We start from the raw sequence: 17,242 nt of genomic DNA on the forward strand, positions 1-17,242 counted from the left end.
GTTGTGTTACCATTTCTGGATCTCATAATCATAATGAAGTATAAATTATTGCTTTCTAAATTCTCTCTTTCTTTTTAATACTTGAGCCACCTACCAGTAAGGGCTATTCTTTTCTGGTTTTGATATACGGTGATTGTTAGTGTCTCAAAGTTTAGGCTTCTTAATCTTTATATGAGAGCTTGGGATCATTTTTCAAGAAATTAAAAAATGTGTATAACAGAAAGTTAAAAAGATTTTGTAGTTACAGTTCTAAAAGCTGACATAAAAGTAAAATACTGTGTTCCTAGTAACTAAACTAGATATAATGCTACTTTTACAAATTATTTTTGAAAATAATACATTTGAAATCAATAGGTTAGACATACATACCTCTCCAGTCCCACCATTAGTGTGTTAGTGAGATATGACCCCTCATTTCTTATACTTTTGAGAGTCTCCTTTATTTAACAGGGGATGAGGGGCAGGGAAGAACTCTTTGAAACAAAGAATTTTAATATCAGCAAAGGTGGTTTGTGATGGAAACCCTGATGCCTACCTGGGAAGAGTGGAAATTGACACAATACCTCTGGGAACTACTTGAGTAGCTTTCCTAAGAACCTTATTCCATTCCTAGTAAGTCATCAAAGGTGGGATGAAGATTCATGCACATAGGTGAGGAGCAGCACTTTCTAACAGTGGCAGTTGAAAATAGTACTTATATTCAACCACAGTGCATGGGCTAGTAAAAAAGAATTATTCATGACATGGGAAAGTGCTCACAGAATAGTGAGAGAAGAAATCTACAAAGCTGTATACATACAGATGTTTCTACTTTTGTTTTTACATATCATGAGGAAGAAATACTTAAGTAAGATGTTAGCAGTTGTTCTGATGTGGTTGTTAAGTTAATGCTGACTTTTTTCCTAAGTTTTTCTACAGTGAGGGAGCATATATTAATTTTGTAGTAAGTTCTGACTAAACTTTCGAAGTTGGTGACATCATTTAGACTCACATGAGATTATAAAAAACACAATTTCTGTTTAATTTGTTGTCCTCCCAACTCATAACCAGTTTTCTATTGTAATCTTATTTGTATTATACTCTTTTTGTATTTTAGTCTGTCTTGTGAAGAACCAGTGAATTAGAAACATCATTCTAACACTTAGCTCCTAATTTTTTTATACCTAGCTTTTCTGATACTAGTTTTTATAACATAATAATACAATATTTGTTAGATTCCTGTTTTTTTTCTTTTAACTGCATAATTGTACTCATGCTTTGGTTTTGTTAAGTCACATTGCCAAATATCATTTATGTGCTTCTCTTTAGAGCTTGGCTACTCTCCTGATTACCTCCCAGATCCTTAACCAAATTGTAGAGTCTCTTCTTCCTTATTGGCTCCAAAAGAAGCACCATGTGCGGGTGAAGAAGAAGGTGGAAGCTTTAAAGGCAGACATCGATGCTACATTATATGAACAGGTCGTTCTGGAAAAGGAAATGGGAACTTACTTGGTAAGTTTGGATATTGCCGAATTAAACATTTAAAGTGAATAATAATAGTCATGTGCAGACTGTATACGACAAATATGTACATATTCATCATCTCAGGTATGACTGCTTTCCAGCCAGTTTCCTTACCATGAAGTACTTTACAGTTAAAAAGAAGGAACAGTGTGTCAAGATGCTGCTGTCTTGAGCCTGGAGTTTATGTCTAACAGGCAAAGGATGAGTCCCATGAATTGTGAGACTGCTCTGCTGAGGGTGGCGGGGCTGTTTCAAAGACGGCAGAGCAGAGGAGAGGCAAGACGGACATGGAGCCATTGTGTGCTCTGGACACTTTGTACTCAAAAAATGGAAGCCCATCGCTAACAATGGAATAGGTTAATAATAGGTAGATAAAGCTCTGTGTTGTTAATCACTTGGGTGCCTAAATCAGAAATAGGATTCAAGATTTTTCTATTCAGAGTCTTTCTGTTATTCAGCATGGGCTCTCTGATGTGAAGTGAAGGAAGCGGTGTACTAATTTCCCTCACAGGCGATGGGTCTATGAGTGAACGCTGGGCTTAAATGTCTCTCTCCTTAGTAACTTAACTTGCTTGCAGGGTCCTGCGTTATCTGACCGTTCTTCCCTCCTCATCTCCTATAAGTTCCTCCTTCACTCTTCTCACAAGAGCAACACGAGTTATTACGGGTTTAACTCTCTCCATTGATTTGGAAACGGGGCTGTGCTTTGGGGATGCGTTTGTTCTGGATCGCTGTTTGCTATGCACTCATCCTTACCTCCAGGAACATTGTTTCCTCACTGAAGCCAGTGAGCTTAGAATTGTATTTTCTGTAAAATCATCCTGAGTGCTACATTATGAATCTAAAACAGTGTTGCCAAGCTTTGGGGAAAAGGAGTTTAACTGAGACTAAAACGTTATTCCAAAGAGTAATACTTGCTTACTCACTGTAGAAAGCTTGGAAAGTGTGAGACAGAATATAAGGAGAAAGAAATTCTCCATAATGTCTCTACCAGAGGCCATCCACTGGGGTTCTGCTGACCCAGTTCGTCCAGTAACAGGCCCAGGGCTGTGTAGCCCCTCAGATCTCACTGAGCACTGCTGTCCCAGTCCTGGGAGCGGCTCATAGCCAACCGCATAGCTGTGTGCAGCTGAGTTTTCATGGTGAGTATTCCAACTGGAATACTGTATTGACACACAGCAAATGAGAGATGCCTTCTCACGAGCTAGGCATCAAAAATGTGTGTCAAAGATGTAAGTGAGTTCCATCCTCCACACTCAACATTTTTGTATTTCGGAAAATGTAATTATTTTTCAAACAATATTTTATTTATGTTAATATGCTTTTTATTTTTGAAGTAAGTCAGTGAGAAATATTTTTTCAGTTCTGCTTTTTAATTTCTAACAGTCATTAATGCTAGGTATAATAACTTTTAGGATATCATCAGTGATTTGAAAGAGTTTAGGGCTTCGGAGACCTGAAGGTTTGGAAACTGCTAGAGTAATCCATTACTCTTGCCTGGAGAATCCCATGGGCGGAGGAGCCTGGTGGCCTGCAGTCCATGGGGTCGCTAACAGTCAGACACAACTGAGCGACTTCCCTTTCACTTTTCACTTTCATGCATTGGAGAAGGAAATGGCAACCCACTCCAGTGTTCTTTCCTGGAGAATCCCAGGGACAGGGGAGCCTGGTGGGCTGCCGTCTGTGGGATCGCACAGAGTCGGACACGACTGAAGGGACTTAGCAGAGTAATCCCCGCACCTTTTTGGTTTTCAGAGCGTGAATTTTTGTGAAGCCAGTTTGTCCCGTTGTTTCCTCCTGAGATTCAGGTTCAGCAGTTCTGGAGGTGGGCCTCCACTATACCCCATCGGGAGGCTTCGACGGGGCAGTTTGCGGGGAGGGGTTGCTCCATGTACAGGGCTGCCTTGTTACATGACTGATCCGGTGACAGACAGTTTGCAAAGGCTCTTTTTTGCTTAGGTTCTTTTTCACTTTGTGTTGAATAGGTCATCTGCGATAGATACTGAGACTACTCTGTTCCCTATAAATGGTAGGTCTTTAAAAATAATTTCTAATTGTTTGTTGGTGGCATATAGGAATGGTCATTGGTTTTTATATCTTTTATCCAGAAACTTTGCAGAATTCTATTATTTCCAACTTTTTAAAATTTTATTGGATATTTGTATGTAGACAGTTATTTCAGCTACAAATAAAATAATGGACATTTTCTTTTTTAATTTTAAATTTATTAATTGAAGAATAGTTGCTTTACAGTATTGTGTTGGTTTCTGCCAGACAGCAACATGATTCAGTCATAGGTATACATATGTCCCCTGATGTTTTCTTTTTCAATTTTAACTTTATTAAGTGTGGTTGATTCACAGTGTTAATCTCTGCTGTACATCAAAGTAATTCAGTTATTTGTTGTCGTTGTTTAGTTGCTAAGTTGTGTCTGACTCTTTGCGACTCCATAAACTGCAGCACGCCAGGCTTCCCTGTCCTTTATCTGCCAGAGTTTGCTCAAACGCATGATTGTTGATTCGGTGATGCCACCCAACCATTTTGTCCTCTTTCGTCACCTTCTCCTCCTGCCCTCATTCTTTCCCAGCATCAAAGTCTCTTCCAACCAGTCAGCTCTTCACATCAAGTGGCCAGAGTATTGAAGTTTCAGCTTTAGCATCAGTCCTTCCAGTCCTTCATATATATATGAAAAGGAATACATATATATACATGGTTTATCTAATGTGGTTTGTTACAGGATATTGCATATAGTTTCCTGTGCACATTTACTTGGACTTTGTTGTTTTTCCATCCTATATATAATACTATGGTTTATGTCTGCTGATTCCAAACTCTTAACCCTCCTCCCTTCACTAATGGCTATTTTCTTTCTTCCTTCAGTCCTTAAACTTTTTATTATTTGACTCACTAATATGTTCAATACAATTTGGACACAAACAGTTATAACAAGAATCTTTATCTTGTTCCTGATTTTTTTTTTTTTCTCTGACCATTAAATATTATGTTTGTTCCATGTTTTTGGCAGTAACTTTATCAATTTAAGAAGTTTTTTCTCTTTCCTATTTGAGAAGAATTTTTATCATGAATAATGTTGAATTTTATCAAAAAACATTTTTTTTGCTTCTGTTGCAATCATCTTACCTCCTTCAATTAGTATTTTCATAAGTTTCTTAATGGACCACCACATTTGCATTTAAGTGATTAACTTCACTTCCTCAATATTCCACATTGTGATGCTGAATATGCTAATATTTTTTAGGGTTTGTGCCATTTGCTAGCAATTTTCCTTTCTCAGTCACTGGGATAGGGTCTCCATGTTGTTTTGTGGAAACTCTCTTGCTAACAGAGAGCCTGGCATTCAGCAGGCACTCAGTTCAATGTTGAATAAAGAACAGCTTCAGGAAAAGAGCGGCTCAGCCCCTGCTGTGTGCTGCCTGTTGCCTTCACCCTGTACTTTCTTTCCTTCTCATGTACTCTGGGTGGGAAACTCTGAGACGTGATGTTTCTCCAGGGGCAGTGTGAGGGGCTGGTGGGATGGATCCCCTGGAACCTGAAACTTGGTTTTCATACATGTAATAAATTAGATATATAAAATTACTATGTCACAGATATACCATAGCATTATAAATGATTGCTTTGTTCTTAAAGTTTGTGAATAGGTCCTCAGAATCATCTTAGTAAGTTGTTCTTTTGCTAACTTGCAGCTGATAGAGTAGCCTGTGTCTTGGTTAGTGTATTTTTTTAACATGTGATTGTTTACTTTGTTAAATTTGCCTTTTTTTTTTTTTGCTTCTTGCTGAACGATTATGTCCCTGGTCTGCTGAATTGACTGAACCAAAAGTACTCAGAAGTGTCAAAGTACTGATAGTGTTACCATGTAACTACTGCCACTGCAAAGCCTGTTGTGAGATGGAAATGCAGAATGTGGGGTGTGCTGCTCTGTAGGGAAGGGCCTCCCTGGGTTCTGGATGCTAGAAAGGCCAGACGATGTTTATGTGACTTGTGGAGGCTGCCCTGTGGAGCATCTTTGAGAAACTGTCATCGACACATGTCTGCAGAGCCTAAACCTTTTATTTTACGAGCTGAAACAACACAATTTTGAAAGCCAAGCATAGGCTATCAGGATTTCTTAAGAACGAATTGTGGTAACAATGGCTTGATTGCTAAGATTTTCACTCTTTCCCAACGCTTGATTTCTTCACTCTTCAGAGAAATAAATCGATGCTATATTGCTGGGTGTATTTAAAAACCACATCTCAATGCTGCAACAGAACATAAGGACATTCTTTCTAGAGCCAAATGCAACCAAAGAGTTGTTTAGAAACTGTTCACCACTGAATCCCCAGCTGAGTGTCAACCTGCCAGCTCCCAAAACACATGCGGTTGGCATTACTCTTTGGCAAGGCTTGCAGACAGTCAGTGAAACTCACTCAAAATCCCTGGGTTCGTTTTTCATCCAAATATCCAGAACATCTGGAAGAAGCACTTCCTGCTATCCCTAGTACTCTGTAATTCCCCAGTAATTTTGTTTGGGTATTTCATATTTTAGTAAAATAAAAAACAGACTGACTAGAAGTAGAATCTGACTTCTACTAAAGCTCTCATCTATTGAATCTGGCATGTGTATCTTGGTGAAAGACTGATTCTGAAATACAGTAATAATACTTAAAATTATGAATTTATAATGCTGGTTTCATGTTGCTTTAAAATACTGCAGTGGATGTCTCCTTAAACTGTCATGTTTGCATGTGCACTGAACGATCATGAGAATGAGAAGGCTGGAAGCTGGCATGGATGGTTCCCTCACCCCGTCCACTGCACCGTGTAGAGCGCTGCTTGGCCCCCCTGGGGTAACTGTGTGAGCAGCAGGCCTCTGGGTCCTGTGGAGGAGTGGTGATGCTGCTCAGGTGATAAGTCAGAGTCACCAGTGTCCAGGCATCCCACTTCAGTGCAGGTGCCTATTTCCAATTGTTAAAGATCACTCGCCTCTCGCAAGAATCCCGTAGAAGAAATGGAGTAGCCATCATAGTCAACAGAAGAGTCTGAAATGCAGAACTTGGATGCAATCTCGAAAATGACAGAATGGTCTCTGTTCGTTTCCAAGGCAAACCATTCAATATCATGGTAATCCAAGTCTATGCCCTGACTAGTAATGCTGAAGAAGCTGAAGTTGAACGGTTCTGTGTAGACTTACTGGAGAAAGAAATGGCAACCCACTCCAGTATTCTTGCCTAGAGAATCCCAGGGATGGGGGAGCCTGGTGGGCTGCCGTCTGTGGGGTCGCACAGAGTCGGACACGACTGAAGCGCCTTAGCAGCAGCAGCAGCATGTAGACTTACAAGACCTTTTAGAACTAACACACCAAAAAGATGTCCTTTTCATGATAGGAGACTGGAATGCAAAAGTAGAAAGTCAAGAAACACCTGGAGTAACACAAAAATTTGGCCTTGGAGTATGGAATGAAGCAGGGCAAAGGCTAATCGAATTTTGACAAGAGAACACATTGGTCATAGCAGACACCCTCTTCCAACAGCATAAGAGAAGACTGTACACGTGGACATCACCAGGTGGCCAATACCGAAATCAGATTGATTATATTCTTTGCAGCCAAAGATGGAGAAGCTCTATACAGTCAGCAAAAACAAGACCGGGAGCTGACTGTGGCTCAGATCATGAACTCTTTATTGCCAAATTCAGACTTAAATTGAAGAAAGTGGGAAAAACCACTAGATCATTCAGGTATGACCTAATCAAATCCCTTACGATTATACAGTGGAAGTGGGAAATAGATTTAAGAGACTAGATCTGATAGAGTACCTGATGAACTATGGATGGAGGTTTGTAACATTGTACAGGAGAGACAGGGATCAAGACCATCCCCAAGAAAAAGAAATGCAAAAAAGCAAAATGACTGTCTCAGAAGGCCTTATAAAAATAGCTGTGAAAAGAAGAGAAGCAGAAAACAAAGGAGAAAAGGAAAGATATACCCATTTGAACTCAGAGTTCCAAAGAATAGTAAGGAGAGATGAGAAAGCCTTCCTCAGTGATCAGTGCAAAGAAATAGAGGAAAACAATAGAATGGGAAAGATTAGAGATCTCTTTAAGAAAATTAGAGATACCAAGGGAACATTTCATTGAAGATGGGCTCAATAAAGGACAGAAATGGTATGGACCTAACAGAAGCAGAAGATATTAAGAAGAGGTGGCAAGAATACACAGAAGAACTATACAAAAAAGATCTTCATGACCCAGATAACCACAATGATGTGATCACTCACCTAGAGCAAGACATCCTGGAATGTGAAGTCAAGTGGGCCTTAGGAAGCATCACTACAAACAAAGCTAGTGTAGGTGATGGAATTCCAGTTGAGCTATTTCAAATCCTAAAAGATGATGCTGTGAAAGTGTTTCACTCAGTATGTCAGCAAACATGGAAAACTCAGCAGCAGCCACAGGACTGGAAAAGGTCAGTTTTCATTTCAATCCCAAAGAAAGACAATGCCAAAGAAATGTTCAAACTACTGCACAATTGCACTCATCTCACACGCTAATAAAGCTCAAAATTCTCCAAGTCAGGCTTTGACAGTATGTGAACCATGAACTTCCAGATGTTCAAGCTGGTTTTAGAAAAGGCAGAGGAACCAGAGATCAAATTTCCAACATCTGCTGGATCATCGAAAAAGCAAGAGAGTTCCAGAAAAACAGCTTCTGCTTTATTAACTATGCCAAAGCCTTTGACTGTGTGGATCACAACAAACTGTGGAAAATTCTGAAAGAGATGGGAATACCAGACCACCTGACCTGCCTCCTGAGAAATCTGTGTGCAGGTCAAGTCTGATGTTAAAAAGTTCAGTTAACATCTGTGGGGGAGGACCTTTAGCACCCGAAGACTCATTGAGGTTAAATGGGGAGAATTCTTTTGAGTGGAGTCTTCTAGAGCCAGGCCAGATAATGCTTTCCTTTCGGATGAGACTTTCAAAGATCTGCAGCCACATTCTCCTCCCTCTGGTATGGAAATGCATGCTATTCTTATTTTTTGAAGCTGCTACAGAACTGGGGTGCAGAAGGTGAGACTCAAAATCAAGCTGTTATTCTTGACTAAATGTTTCCATAATTGATACAAGCCTTCAGTTAATTTCCAGAATACTAACAGTGAATTTTGACAAATTTTACAGTTAGTTTCTGTTTGCTTTTATGGAGAAGAAAACTTCTGGATGTTCTTACTTTGCCATTTTCGCTGGCATCACCACCATCAAGTTTTTAATGGAAGTTCAGGGGTAGAGATTTGCCTCTGATGTGAGGGGACCATCATGTAAGATTTCTAATAGTGATACGGGATCATTTCTTTTTACTTGCTGCTGCTGCTAAGTCGCTTCAGTCGTGTCTGACTCTGTATGACCCCATAGACGGCAGCCCACCAGGCTCCCTCGTCCGTGGGATTCTCCAGGCAAGAACACTGGAGTAGGTCGCCATGTCCTTCACCAGTGCATGAAAGTGAAAGTGAAGTCGCTCAGTGGTGTCCAACTCTTAGCGACCCCATGGACTGCAGCCCACCAGGCTCCTCTGCCCATGAGATTTTCCAGGCAAGAGTACTGGAGTGGGGTGCCATTGCCTTCTTTTTACTTGGTCAGGAGCAAATTGCTTTAGCTTTGCTGTTGTTTATCTTAGGAAAAAAATGTAATATTTTAGTGATTTGACATGATATGAGCAGCAAAATCATTTTTTATTCTTTATTTCAGGGACTTTAAGATAAAATGGTCTTTGAATTTAAATTCTGTTGTTGAGAAGAAGGAATTGGGAGAAACTGTTAAGATTTTTGTTATTGCTGTTCTTAGAGGCTCCTGCCTTGAATAGTATTGGGAAAGACTGCTCTTATTAAGTGATATTAAAACAATGCCTGTTTTCTTCTTGTTTACATTTTCAGGGCACCTTTGATGATTACTTGGAATTATTCCTGCAGTTCGGTTATGTGAGCCTTTTCTCCTGTGTTTACCCACTGGCAGCTGCCTTCGCTGTGCTAAATAATCTCACTGAGGTTAATTCAGATGCCTTAAAAATGTGCAGAGTCTTCAAACGTCCATTCTCAGAACCCTCAGCCAGTATTGGTGTATGGCAGGTAATTATTTGAGAAAAAATTATTTTAAAAAAATTTAAAAATCAAGCATTGTGATTTTAAATAAAAGCTCTATGGAGAGTTTTGGAAAAATACTATCCAATAATAGAATCTAATCCATGTTATGGAACTTTCTACTCAAAAATAATAGAATATACTTTCTTTTCAAGTGTTTATAGAACTTGCAACAATATGTACCATCTCCTGGGGCATAAAACAAACTTAAAAATTTTTAAGAATTGAACTTACACATAATGTGCTCTCTGACTGTGGTGGAACCAAATTGAAAATCAGTAACAGAAAGATCTTAGGGAAATCACCAAACACTTAAAAACTAAACAGCACATTTGTAAATAATCATGAGTGAAAGAGAAAGTGTGAAGTGTGAGAATTGTCTCTTTTTTCTTGTTAGTCTTGTTAAGGGTGTGACAATTGTATTGATCTTTTCCAAGGAGCAACTCTTTGTTTCATTGATCTTCTCTGTTATTTTACTGCTTTCAATTTCATTGATTTCTACTCTTATCTTTATTATTTCCTTCTTTCTGATTCTTTGTGTTTATTTTGTTCTTTGTTTCTAGTTTCATGAGTAGGAGCTTAGACTATTGATTTGAGATTTTTCCTCTTTTCTGGTATATGCCTTTAGTTCTACAAATTTCTTTGTTAGCACTGCTTTACTTGTATCCCCAAAAGTTTGATATGCTGTGTTTTCATTTTCAATCAGTTCTTTGTATCTTTTGGCTACATATAATCGTAAATGAAATAGACCAGTTTCTCCAAAAGTACAGACTACCACAACTCACTCAATGTGAAATAGGTAATTTGAGTATCTTCAGAATTACAAGGAAATTGAATATGCTATTAAAAATTCCCAAAAAAGAAATATCCTGGCCCAGATGGTTTTACTGGCAGAGTCTAACATTTAAAGGGAAATTAACATCAATTTTACATAATTTGTCCCAGAAAACAGAGGAGGAAGGAATATTTTCCAATTCATTCTATGAATTTAGTATCAGTATGGTACTAAATCAGGACAGAGTATAAAAGAAGATAACAAACTAATATCTGTTGTGAATAAATACACAAAACAGCTTTCAGTTTCGTTTAGTCACTCAGTCATGTCCAACTCTTTGCAACCACATGGAGTGCAGCATGCCAGGCTTCCCTGTCCATCACCAACTCCAGGAGCCTACTCAAACTCCTGTCCATCGCATTGGTGATGCCATCCAACCATCTCATCCTCTGTTGTCCCTTCTCTTCCCACCCTCAATCTTTCCCAGCGTCAGGGTGTTTTCTAGTGAGTCAGTTCTTTGCATCAGGTGGCCGAAGTACTGGAGTTTCAGCTTCAGCATCAGTCCTTCCAGTGAATATTCAAGACTGATTTCCTTTAGGATAGACTGGTTGAATCTCCTTGCAGTCCAAGGGACTCTCAAGAGTCTTCTCCAACACCACAGTTCAAAAGCATCAGTTTTCTGTGCTCAGCTCTCTTTATAGTCCAATTCTCACATCCATACATGACTACTGAAAAAACCATAGCTTTGACTAGATGGACCTTTGTTGGCAAAGTAATGTCTCTGCTTTTTAATATGCTGTCTAGATTGATCATAACTTTTCTTCCAAGGAGAAATGTCTTTTAATTTCATGGCTGCAGTCACTATCTGCAGTGATTTTGGAGCCAAAAAAAATAAAGTTTCTCACTGTTTCCATTGTTTCCCCATCTATTTGCCATGAAGTGATGGGACTGGATGCCTTGATCTTAATTTTCTGAATGTTGAGTTTTAAGCCAAGTTTCTCACTCTCTTCTTTCACTTTCATCAAGAGGCTCTTTAGTTCTTTGTTTTCTGCCATAAGGGTGGTGTCATCTGCATATCTGAGGTTATTGATATTTCTTCTGGCAATTTTGATTCCACCTTGTGCTTCATCCAGCCCAGCATTTCACATGATGTACTCTGCATATAAGTTAAATAAGCAGGGTGACAATATGCAGCCTTGATGTACTCCTTTCCCAATTTGGAACCAGTCTGTTGTTCCATGTTCAGTTCTAACTGTTGCTTCTTGACCTGCATACAGATTTCGCAGGAGGCAGGTAAGGTGGTATAATATTCCCATCTCTTTAAGAACAGCTTAATAATATCTTAACTAATAATATTTAGCAGTATATGAGGAGAATTATGTACCATGACAAGTGGAATTTTGTCCAAGGATGCAAACTCTGGTTCAGTATTCAGAATCAACCAGTGTAGTCTACCATACTAATATTCCAAAGAAGAAAACAATATCTCATGATTGTATCAGTCAGTATATATAAAGCATTTGGCAACATCCAATACTCATTCATTTTTGAAACTCTCAGAAACATAGGAATAGAAGAATATTGCTTCAACTTGATAAGGAACATCTATTTCAAAAAGCTAAAAGCTAACAACCATACTTGTTAGTGAAAGATTGAATGCTTTCTAAGATTAGGAACAATGCAAGAATGTCCACTGTCCCTACTCTTACTGAATATTGTTCTAGAAATTCTAACTAGCCTCCTCAGGGCAATTATGTCTCCAGTTTACCCACCCACTGACCACACGTACATGAGGAAGCTCAGTCAAGGTCAGCTAGACCAAAAATATTGCCTAGGTAAGCATAGTCTAAGTTGTCCACTTGCAGAATAATGAACTAAAGAAATGATTGTTGTTTTTAAGTTACAGGGTTTGGGATGATTTGTTACACAGCAATATCTAACTAATATAGGAAGACTCAATATCCTAAATGTATCAGTTCTCCTTTAATTTACAAATAAATTAATCTACAAATTAGCTTATAAATGTAGCACTATCCCCATGGAAGTTCTTCTTTTAATTAGATAAACTTACTGTCAAGTTCACAGGGAAATAGCAGGAAAACTCTAAGGAAGGTCAGGGGCACGCCTTCTTACGTATTAAAATGTGTTACATAACCTCAGTTGTTAGAGTAGAGTGGTGCTGGTGCATTATTCAGACAGGTCAATGGAACAAAATAGAAAGTCCAGAAATTCAGTATGTGATACAGGTAAAATGTGTTAAATGGAGAAAATCATCGACTCTCTACTGATAGTTTTGGGGTAATTAAATCTCCAAATGAGGGGGTAAGGGAGTTTGCGCTTCAAAAGTTAACAGGGAAAAAAAGGCAAGACATAGAAGGAGAGAAGATATTCACAACACATACGTCTACCAGAGAACTTGTGTTCAGATTATGTGAAGGACTCTTGCACCTCAGTAATAAGACAGTTAAATAAAAACATGGACAAGATTTGAAGAAATGCTTCACCAAAGAATATATGGAAATGATCAGTGAGCTCAAGGAAAGATTTAGAATTAGCTACTGGAGAAATGCACAAGAAAACCACAGTGAGATCACACTATATACCTGTTTTAAAATGGAAGACTACAGCTTTCTTATCCATTCATCTGCTGATGGACATCTAGGTTGCTTCCATGTACTGGCTATTATAAACAGTGCTGCGATGATCATTGGGGTACATGTGTCTCTTTCAATTCTAGTTTCCTCGGTGTGTATGCTTGCAAAACTAAATTGCAATTTGTAAACAAAAATAGTTCAACATATACCTACCATACCCCAGCACCTCTATTCTTAGAAATCCAGGGGAAAGAACATATCCTTGCAAAGACTGTACAGGAGTGTCCATAGTAACTTTATTCAGAATAGTCCAAGACTGGAAACAACCCAATTTGCCAAACCAACCAATGGGTAAAAAAATCATGATACATTCATACAATGGAGCACTACTCAGCAATAAAAAGAATAAATTACTGGTAACATATAACGTGGATCAACCTCAAAATCATGTTGAATGAAAGGAAGAGACATAAAAGCACATATACTGTGAATCTATATAAAATTCTGAAACAACAAACTAATGTATAGTGACGAAAAAATGGATCAAAGTTTGCTTGGTGCCAGGTATAAAGAGAAGGGTGGACTGCAAAGCATTGTGAGGAATCTTTGGGGGAAAATGGAAATATCCTGTTTGTGATAGTGGTTTCCCAGGTGAGTATAGCTTAATAAAGTGTAATCATAAGTGAGTGCAATTTATTATATGTAAATTATAACTTATGATAAGTGATATTTAAAAATCAAAAAGTTTAGATAGAAATGTATTAAAAATGCAGGAAGTCAGACACTGTCCTGTGCTGCCGATGGGAAGGTGAACTGGTCAACCCTGGGGAGTTTAGCTTGGTACTGTCAGAATAATGAATACAGTGGCACCTTTGACTCAACTATTCCACTTTCAGGAATTTATCCTACTTCCACACTTCTTAAAGGATGTGTTGGCAAGGTTTCTAATTATAGCATTGTTTGTAATAATAACCAATAAGGAAATGATTAAATAAACCTTGGTACATTCATGCAATAAAATACTTAAGCAGTTGTGACTTAAGAATGATGGTCTCTGTGTCCTGACACGAAATAACTTACACAGCATTTTAAGTGACCAAAGCAAGGGACTTGACAATGTCTATTACGCTGAGAGGAGAATAAGAAAGTATTTGTTCAAGTTTGCTTATATTTGTTTGCAAACAAAGTGTCTGGAAAGTTATATAAGAAATTAATAATAGTGGTTATCTTGTGGAAAGAACAGAAACTGACAAGGGGGAGAAAGGGGACAAGGAGACTCTTCCCTGTACACTGGTAACATTTGATTTTTGATTGAATTTATAATAATTAAATAAATAGAAATTTAAAGCTATTTTAAGAGAAGGTAAAGTCCCATGTAGATTTGTTATAAAGAAAACTGTCAAAAAACAATAAGATTACACAAAGGATTTTTTAGAATACAAGATGGTAGATAATCTTCATGGGACTAGATTTCATTAAGTTGAGATTAGATAATCTTCATGGGACAAGATTTTATTAAGTTGAGCTTCAGTCATGTTTTGCTTCTATATTTCTAGTGGTAATTGCATTTCTTAGTAAGTTCTTAAGTAGTGATCACCAAGTGCTGTGCACACAAAAAAGAAAGAACAGTGGTCATGTTTCCCCAGTCCACACTCAGTAATGTGTACTGGTCTCCTCGTGGGACCCTGGATCACAGAGGTCTTAGTAGGTCTCAGTGGGGCCTGATATCTGTGTTTTTCTCAAGTTCTACAGGTGATTTGGTAAATGCCACTAGAAAAGAGTCATTGTAACTGGTGCCTTGGGTATGGCTGAACCAGATGTGATGTGTGGTCTGTTAAGTAGGACAGTTTCACAAAATGAATTCTATTTAAAGTCATCTTTGTTTTTGAATATAAAACATTCCCTCTGATTGCACTACTTTAGTTTCCCTTCAGATATACATAGAGTCAAGTAACTTTAATAGTGTATTTTTCTTGGATGTGTTCCAAATTCAGGTCCCTGGCCACCTCCAGTTGGAAAGATAGAACATATTGTTTGGGATATTCAAGCCTAAAGTATCTGAAATACCTTCTAACAGTATGTCTTTTTTGACCTAAATAAAATCATGGCATTATAGAGAAAAAGTTTTGCATGTTCTTGGAATGTTTAGAACTAAGGAAAGACTTTTTCTTTGACTTTAAATAATATGAAAAAGAAGGAGGAAATAAGGACACAGTCATTGTGGTTTTTGGGCTTCCCAGGTGGTAAAGAATCTGCCTGCCAATGCAGGAGGGATGGGTTTGATCCCTGGGCCAGGAAGATCCCCTGGAGAAGGGAGTGGCAACCCTCTTCAGTATTCTTGCCAGGAAAATTTCCATAGGCAGAGGAACCTGGCATGCTACAGTTGATGGGGTCTCAAAGCATCGGACACAACTGAGCACACACGCAATTGTGATTTTTTTTATTTCACATTTTTTTTCTTTCAGTTGGCTTTTGAAACAATGAGTGTTATATCTGTGGTCACCAACTGTGCTCTGATTGGAATGTCACCACAAGTGAATGCACTCTTCTCAGAGTCAAAAACAGACCTCATTTTGATCGTAGTAGCCGTGGAGGTAAGTGAACATTTAAGTCTATTTTAAATAGTCTCTACGTCAGATGCCTGTGTTTTTCTAAGGCAGTGATGTCTCTGCCTGTCACTGATAGGCAGTTCAGTGACTTGCACTAACTAGTTAGAAGGCAAAGCAGTTCAGGTAATGGGAGCACCTGAGGATCCAGGCTGTGCATTCCTGGTTGGTGTCTACGTACAAAATAGTCACCATGGTACAAACAGGACTGTTACTTTTCCATCCATTGTGCTGGTGTGTCTAGTGCTGAGGAGATAAATCCTATTTGAAACAGAATTCTGTGGACTTAATATTTTGTTTTTTTTTAGTCAGTTTTAGGGAATCTGTAACTTCTACTTTCTTGAGCGAATAAATCCTAAGAAATACTTTTTGATCATGACTTGTTTAAAGTCTCATTTGCAGCAGGTATGGGATTCATCGTAAAACACTCTAAAACTCCAAGATGTAAAGAATAGGAAGACTCACAATATCACATACAAAGTATAAGTTGGCTGTCTGTGTATTTCTTTGATATTTAACTTGTTTATCATATTTCTGAATACAGATTACTGTACATCTTGAAAATGAAACTCTAATCAATAACAAATGGAAGAATTTGCAGGAATTTTCTTGTTGTGATTATAGTTGTCAAGGATACTGTGATCTTTCATTTTTAGATACTAAAAAAAATAGAATCGTAGTAAAAATTTGTCAAAGCAGAACTTGGTAGCATCACAGAGCGGTGATTCAGGACTTAGGGCTAACCCTAAGAAATGAAATTATGAACTTGTACGTTTCTGGGAGTAGAAGAAAGAGATTTTGCTTTGCTCTGTTGGATCTTTTAGCATGTTTGATAGGAATCTGTGTTCATGATAGAAGTTGTGTGTAGAGTATGCATTTCGGAGAAGGATTTTAGACAGCAGCAAGTAGACAGAGAAAGAGAATGTTTTGCAGATAAAAGTAAGCCTGTTGTGAATTTTGTTGGCTGAACAGGATTTTGGAGAGCTATTTGCAAAGTGACTTACCACCTGTGGCAGTGAAAGACCAAGACAGAGGCCCCTCAGACGGGATGGCCAAACGACCAGGCTCACAGTGCATCTTCTTGATTTAAGACACGGCCTTTAACTCTGCAGGTCTTGGAGGTTGTCTTTGTCAGCACGTCTGGAGCTCATTAGGGGCTTTCAGCTTTGGGGCTGGCTTTCACTTAAAAATCATGAGACTCACAAGGAACTGACCAGAATACCAGGTAGTTAATTTGCCATAAGGAGACTTTCCCAATGCTTATAACAGTCCATGTTCAAGTAGAAGTGGAGCTGGTTATTAGACGGTTTCTTAGTGACTTTAGTGGCAGAGAAAGAGGAGTGTAATAGTCTTAAGAGATGTAGAAAACCTAAAAGTCATTCCCTCCCTCTGTTTGAGCCGGGTCTCAGTGTCTAGCATCAGCTTCTAAGCAGTGATGGATGATTTCAGCACTTCCCACTTCTTGATTTTGCCGTCACTTTTTCTAGACTCCTGGCTGGCCGAGTCTTCCTATATATTCCCGTTCATTAGGCCAGTGTTTTCTTTTGTATCCATGATCTCTTAATCAGATATCAGGAACTGATCTCTTAATCAGTTTTAACAGGAACTTTGTTGTTGTCCTGAGGTTCTAACCCTT

At 38.5% G+C, this 17,242-nt stretch overlaps 1 protein-coding gene across 4 annotated transcripts in view; it reads left to right on the top strand.

Annotated features, from left to right (window-relative positions):
- Positions 1–17,242, top strand: part of ANO10 (anoctamin 10) — a 218,273-nt gene that overhangs the window by 35,609 nt on the left and 165,422 nt on the right. For all 4 annotated transcript variants that reach the window (XM_040246099.1, XM_040246097.1, XM_040246101.1 and 1 more), the window contains exons 9-11: positions 1,309–1,491; positions 9,428–9,619; positions 15,466–15,594. In XM_040246099.1, coding sequence (XP_040102033.1) covers positions 1,309–1,491; positions 9,428–9,619; positions 15,466–15,594 — 504 coding nt within the window. The remainder of the gene's footprint in view (positions 1–1,308; positions 1,492–9,427; positions 9,620–15,465; positions 15,595–17,242) is intronic.

This window comes from Oryx dammah, unplaced genomic scaffold, assembly GCF_014754425.2.
Source record: "Oryx dammah isolate SB20612 unplaced genomic scaffold, SCBI_Odam_1.1 HiC_scaffold_9, whole genome shotgun sequence".
Taxonomy (NCBI): Eukaryota; Metazoa; Chordata; class Mammalia; order Artiodactyla; family Bovidae; genus Oryx; species Oryx dammah.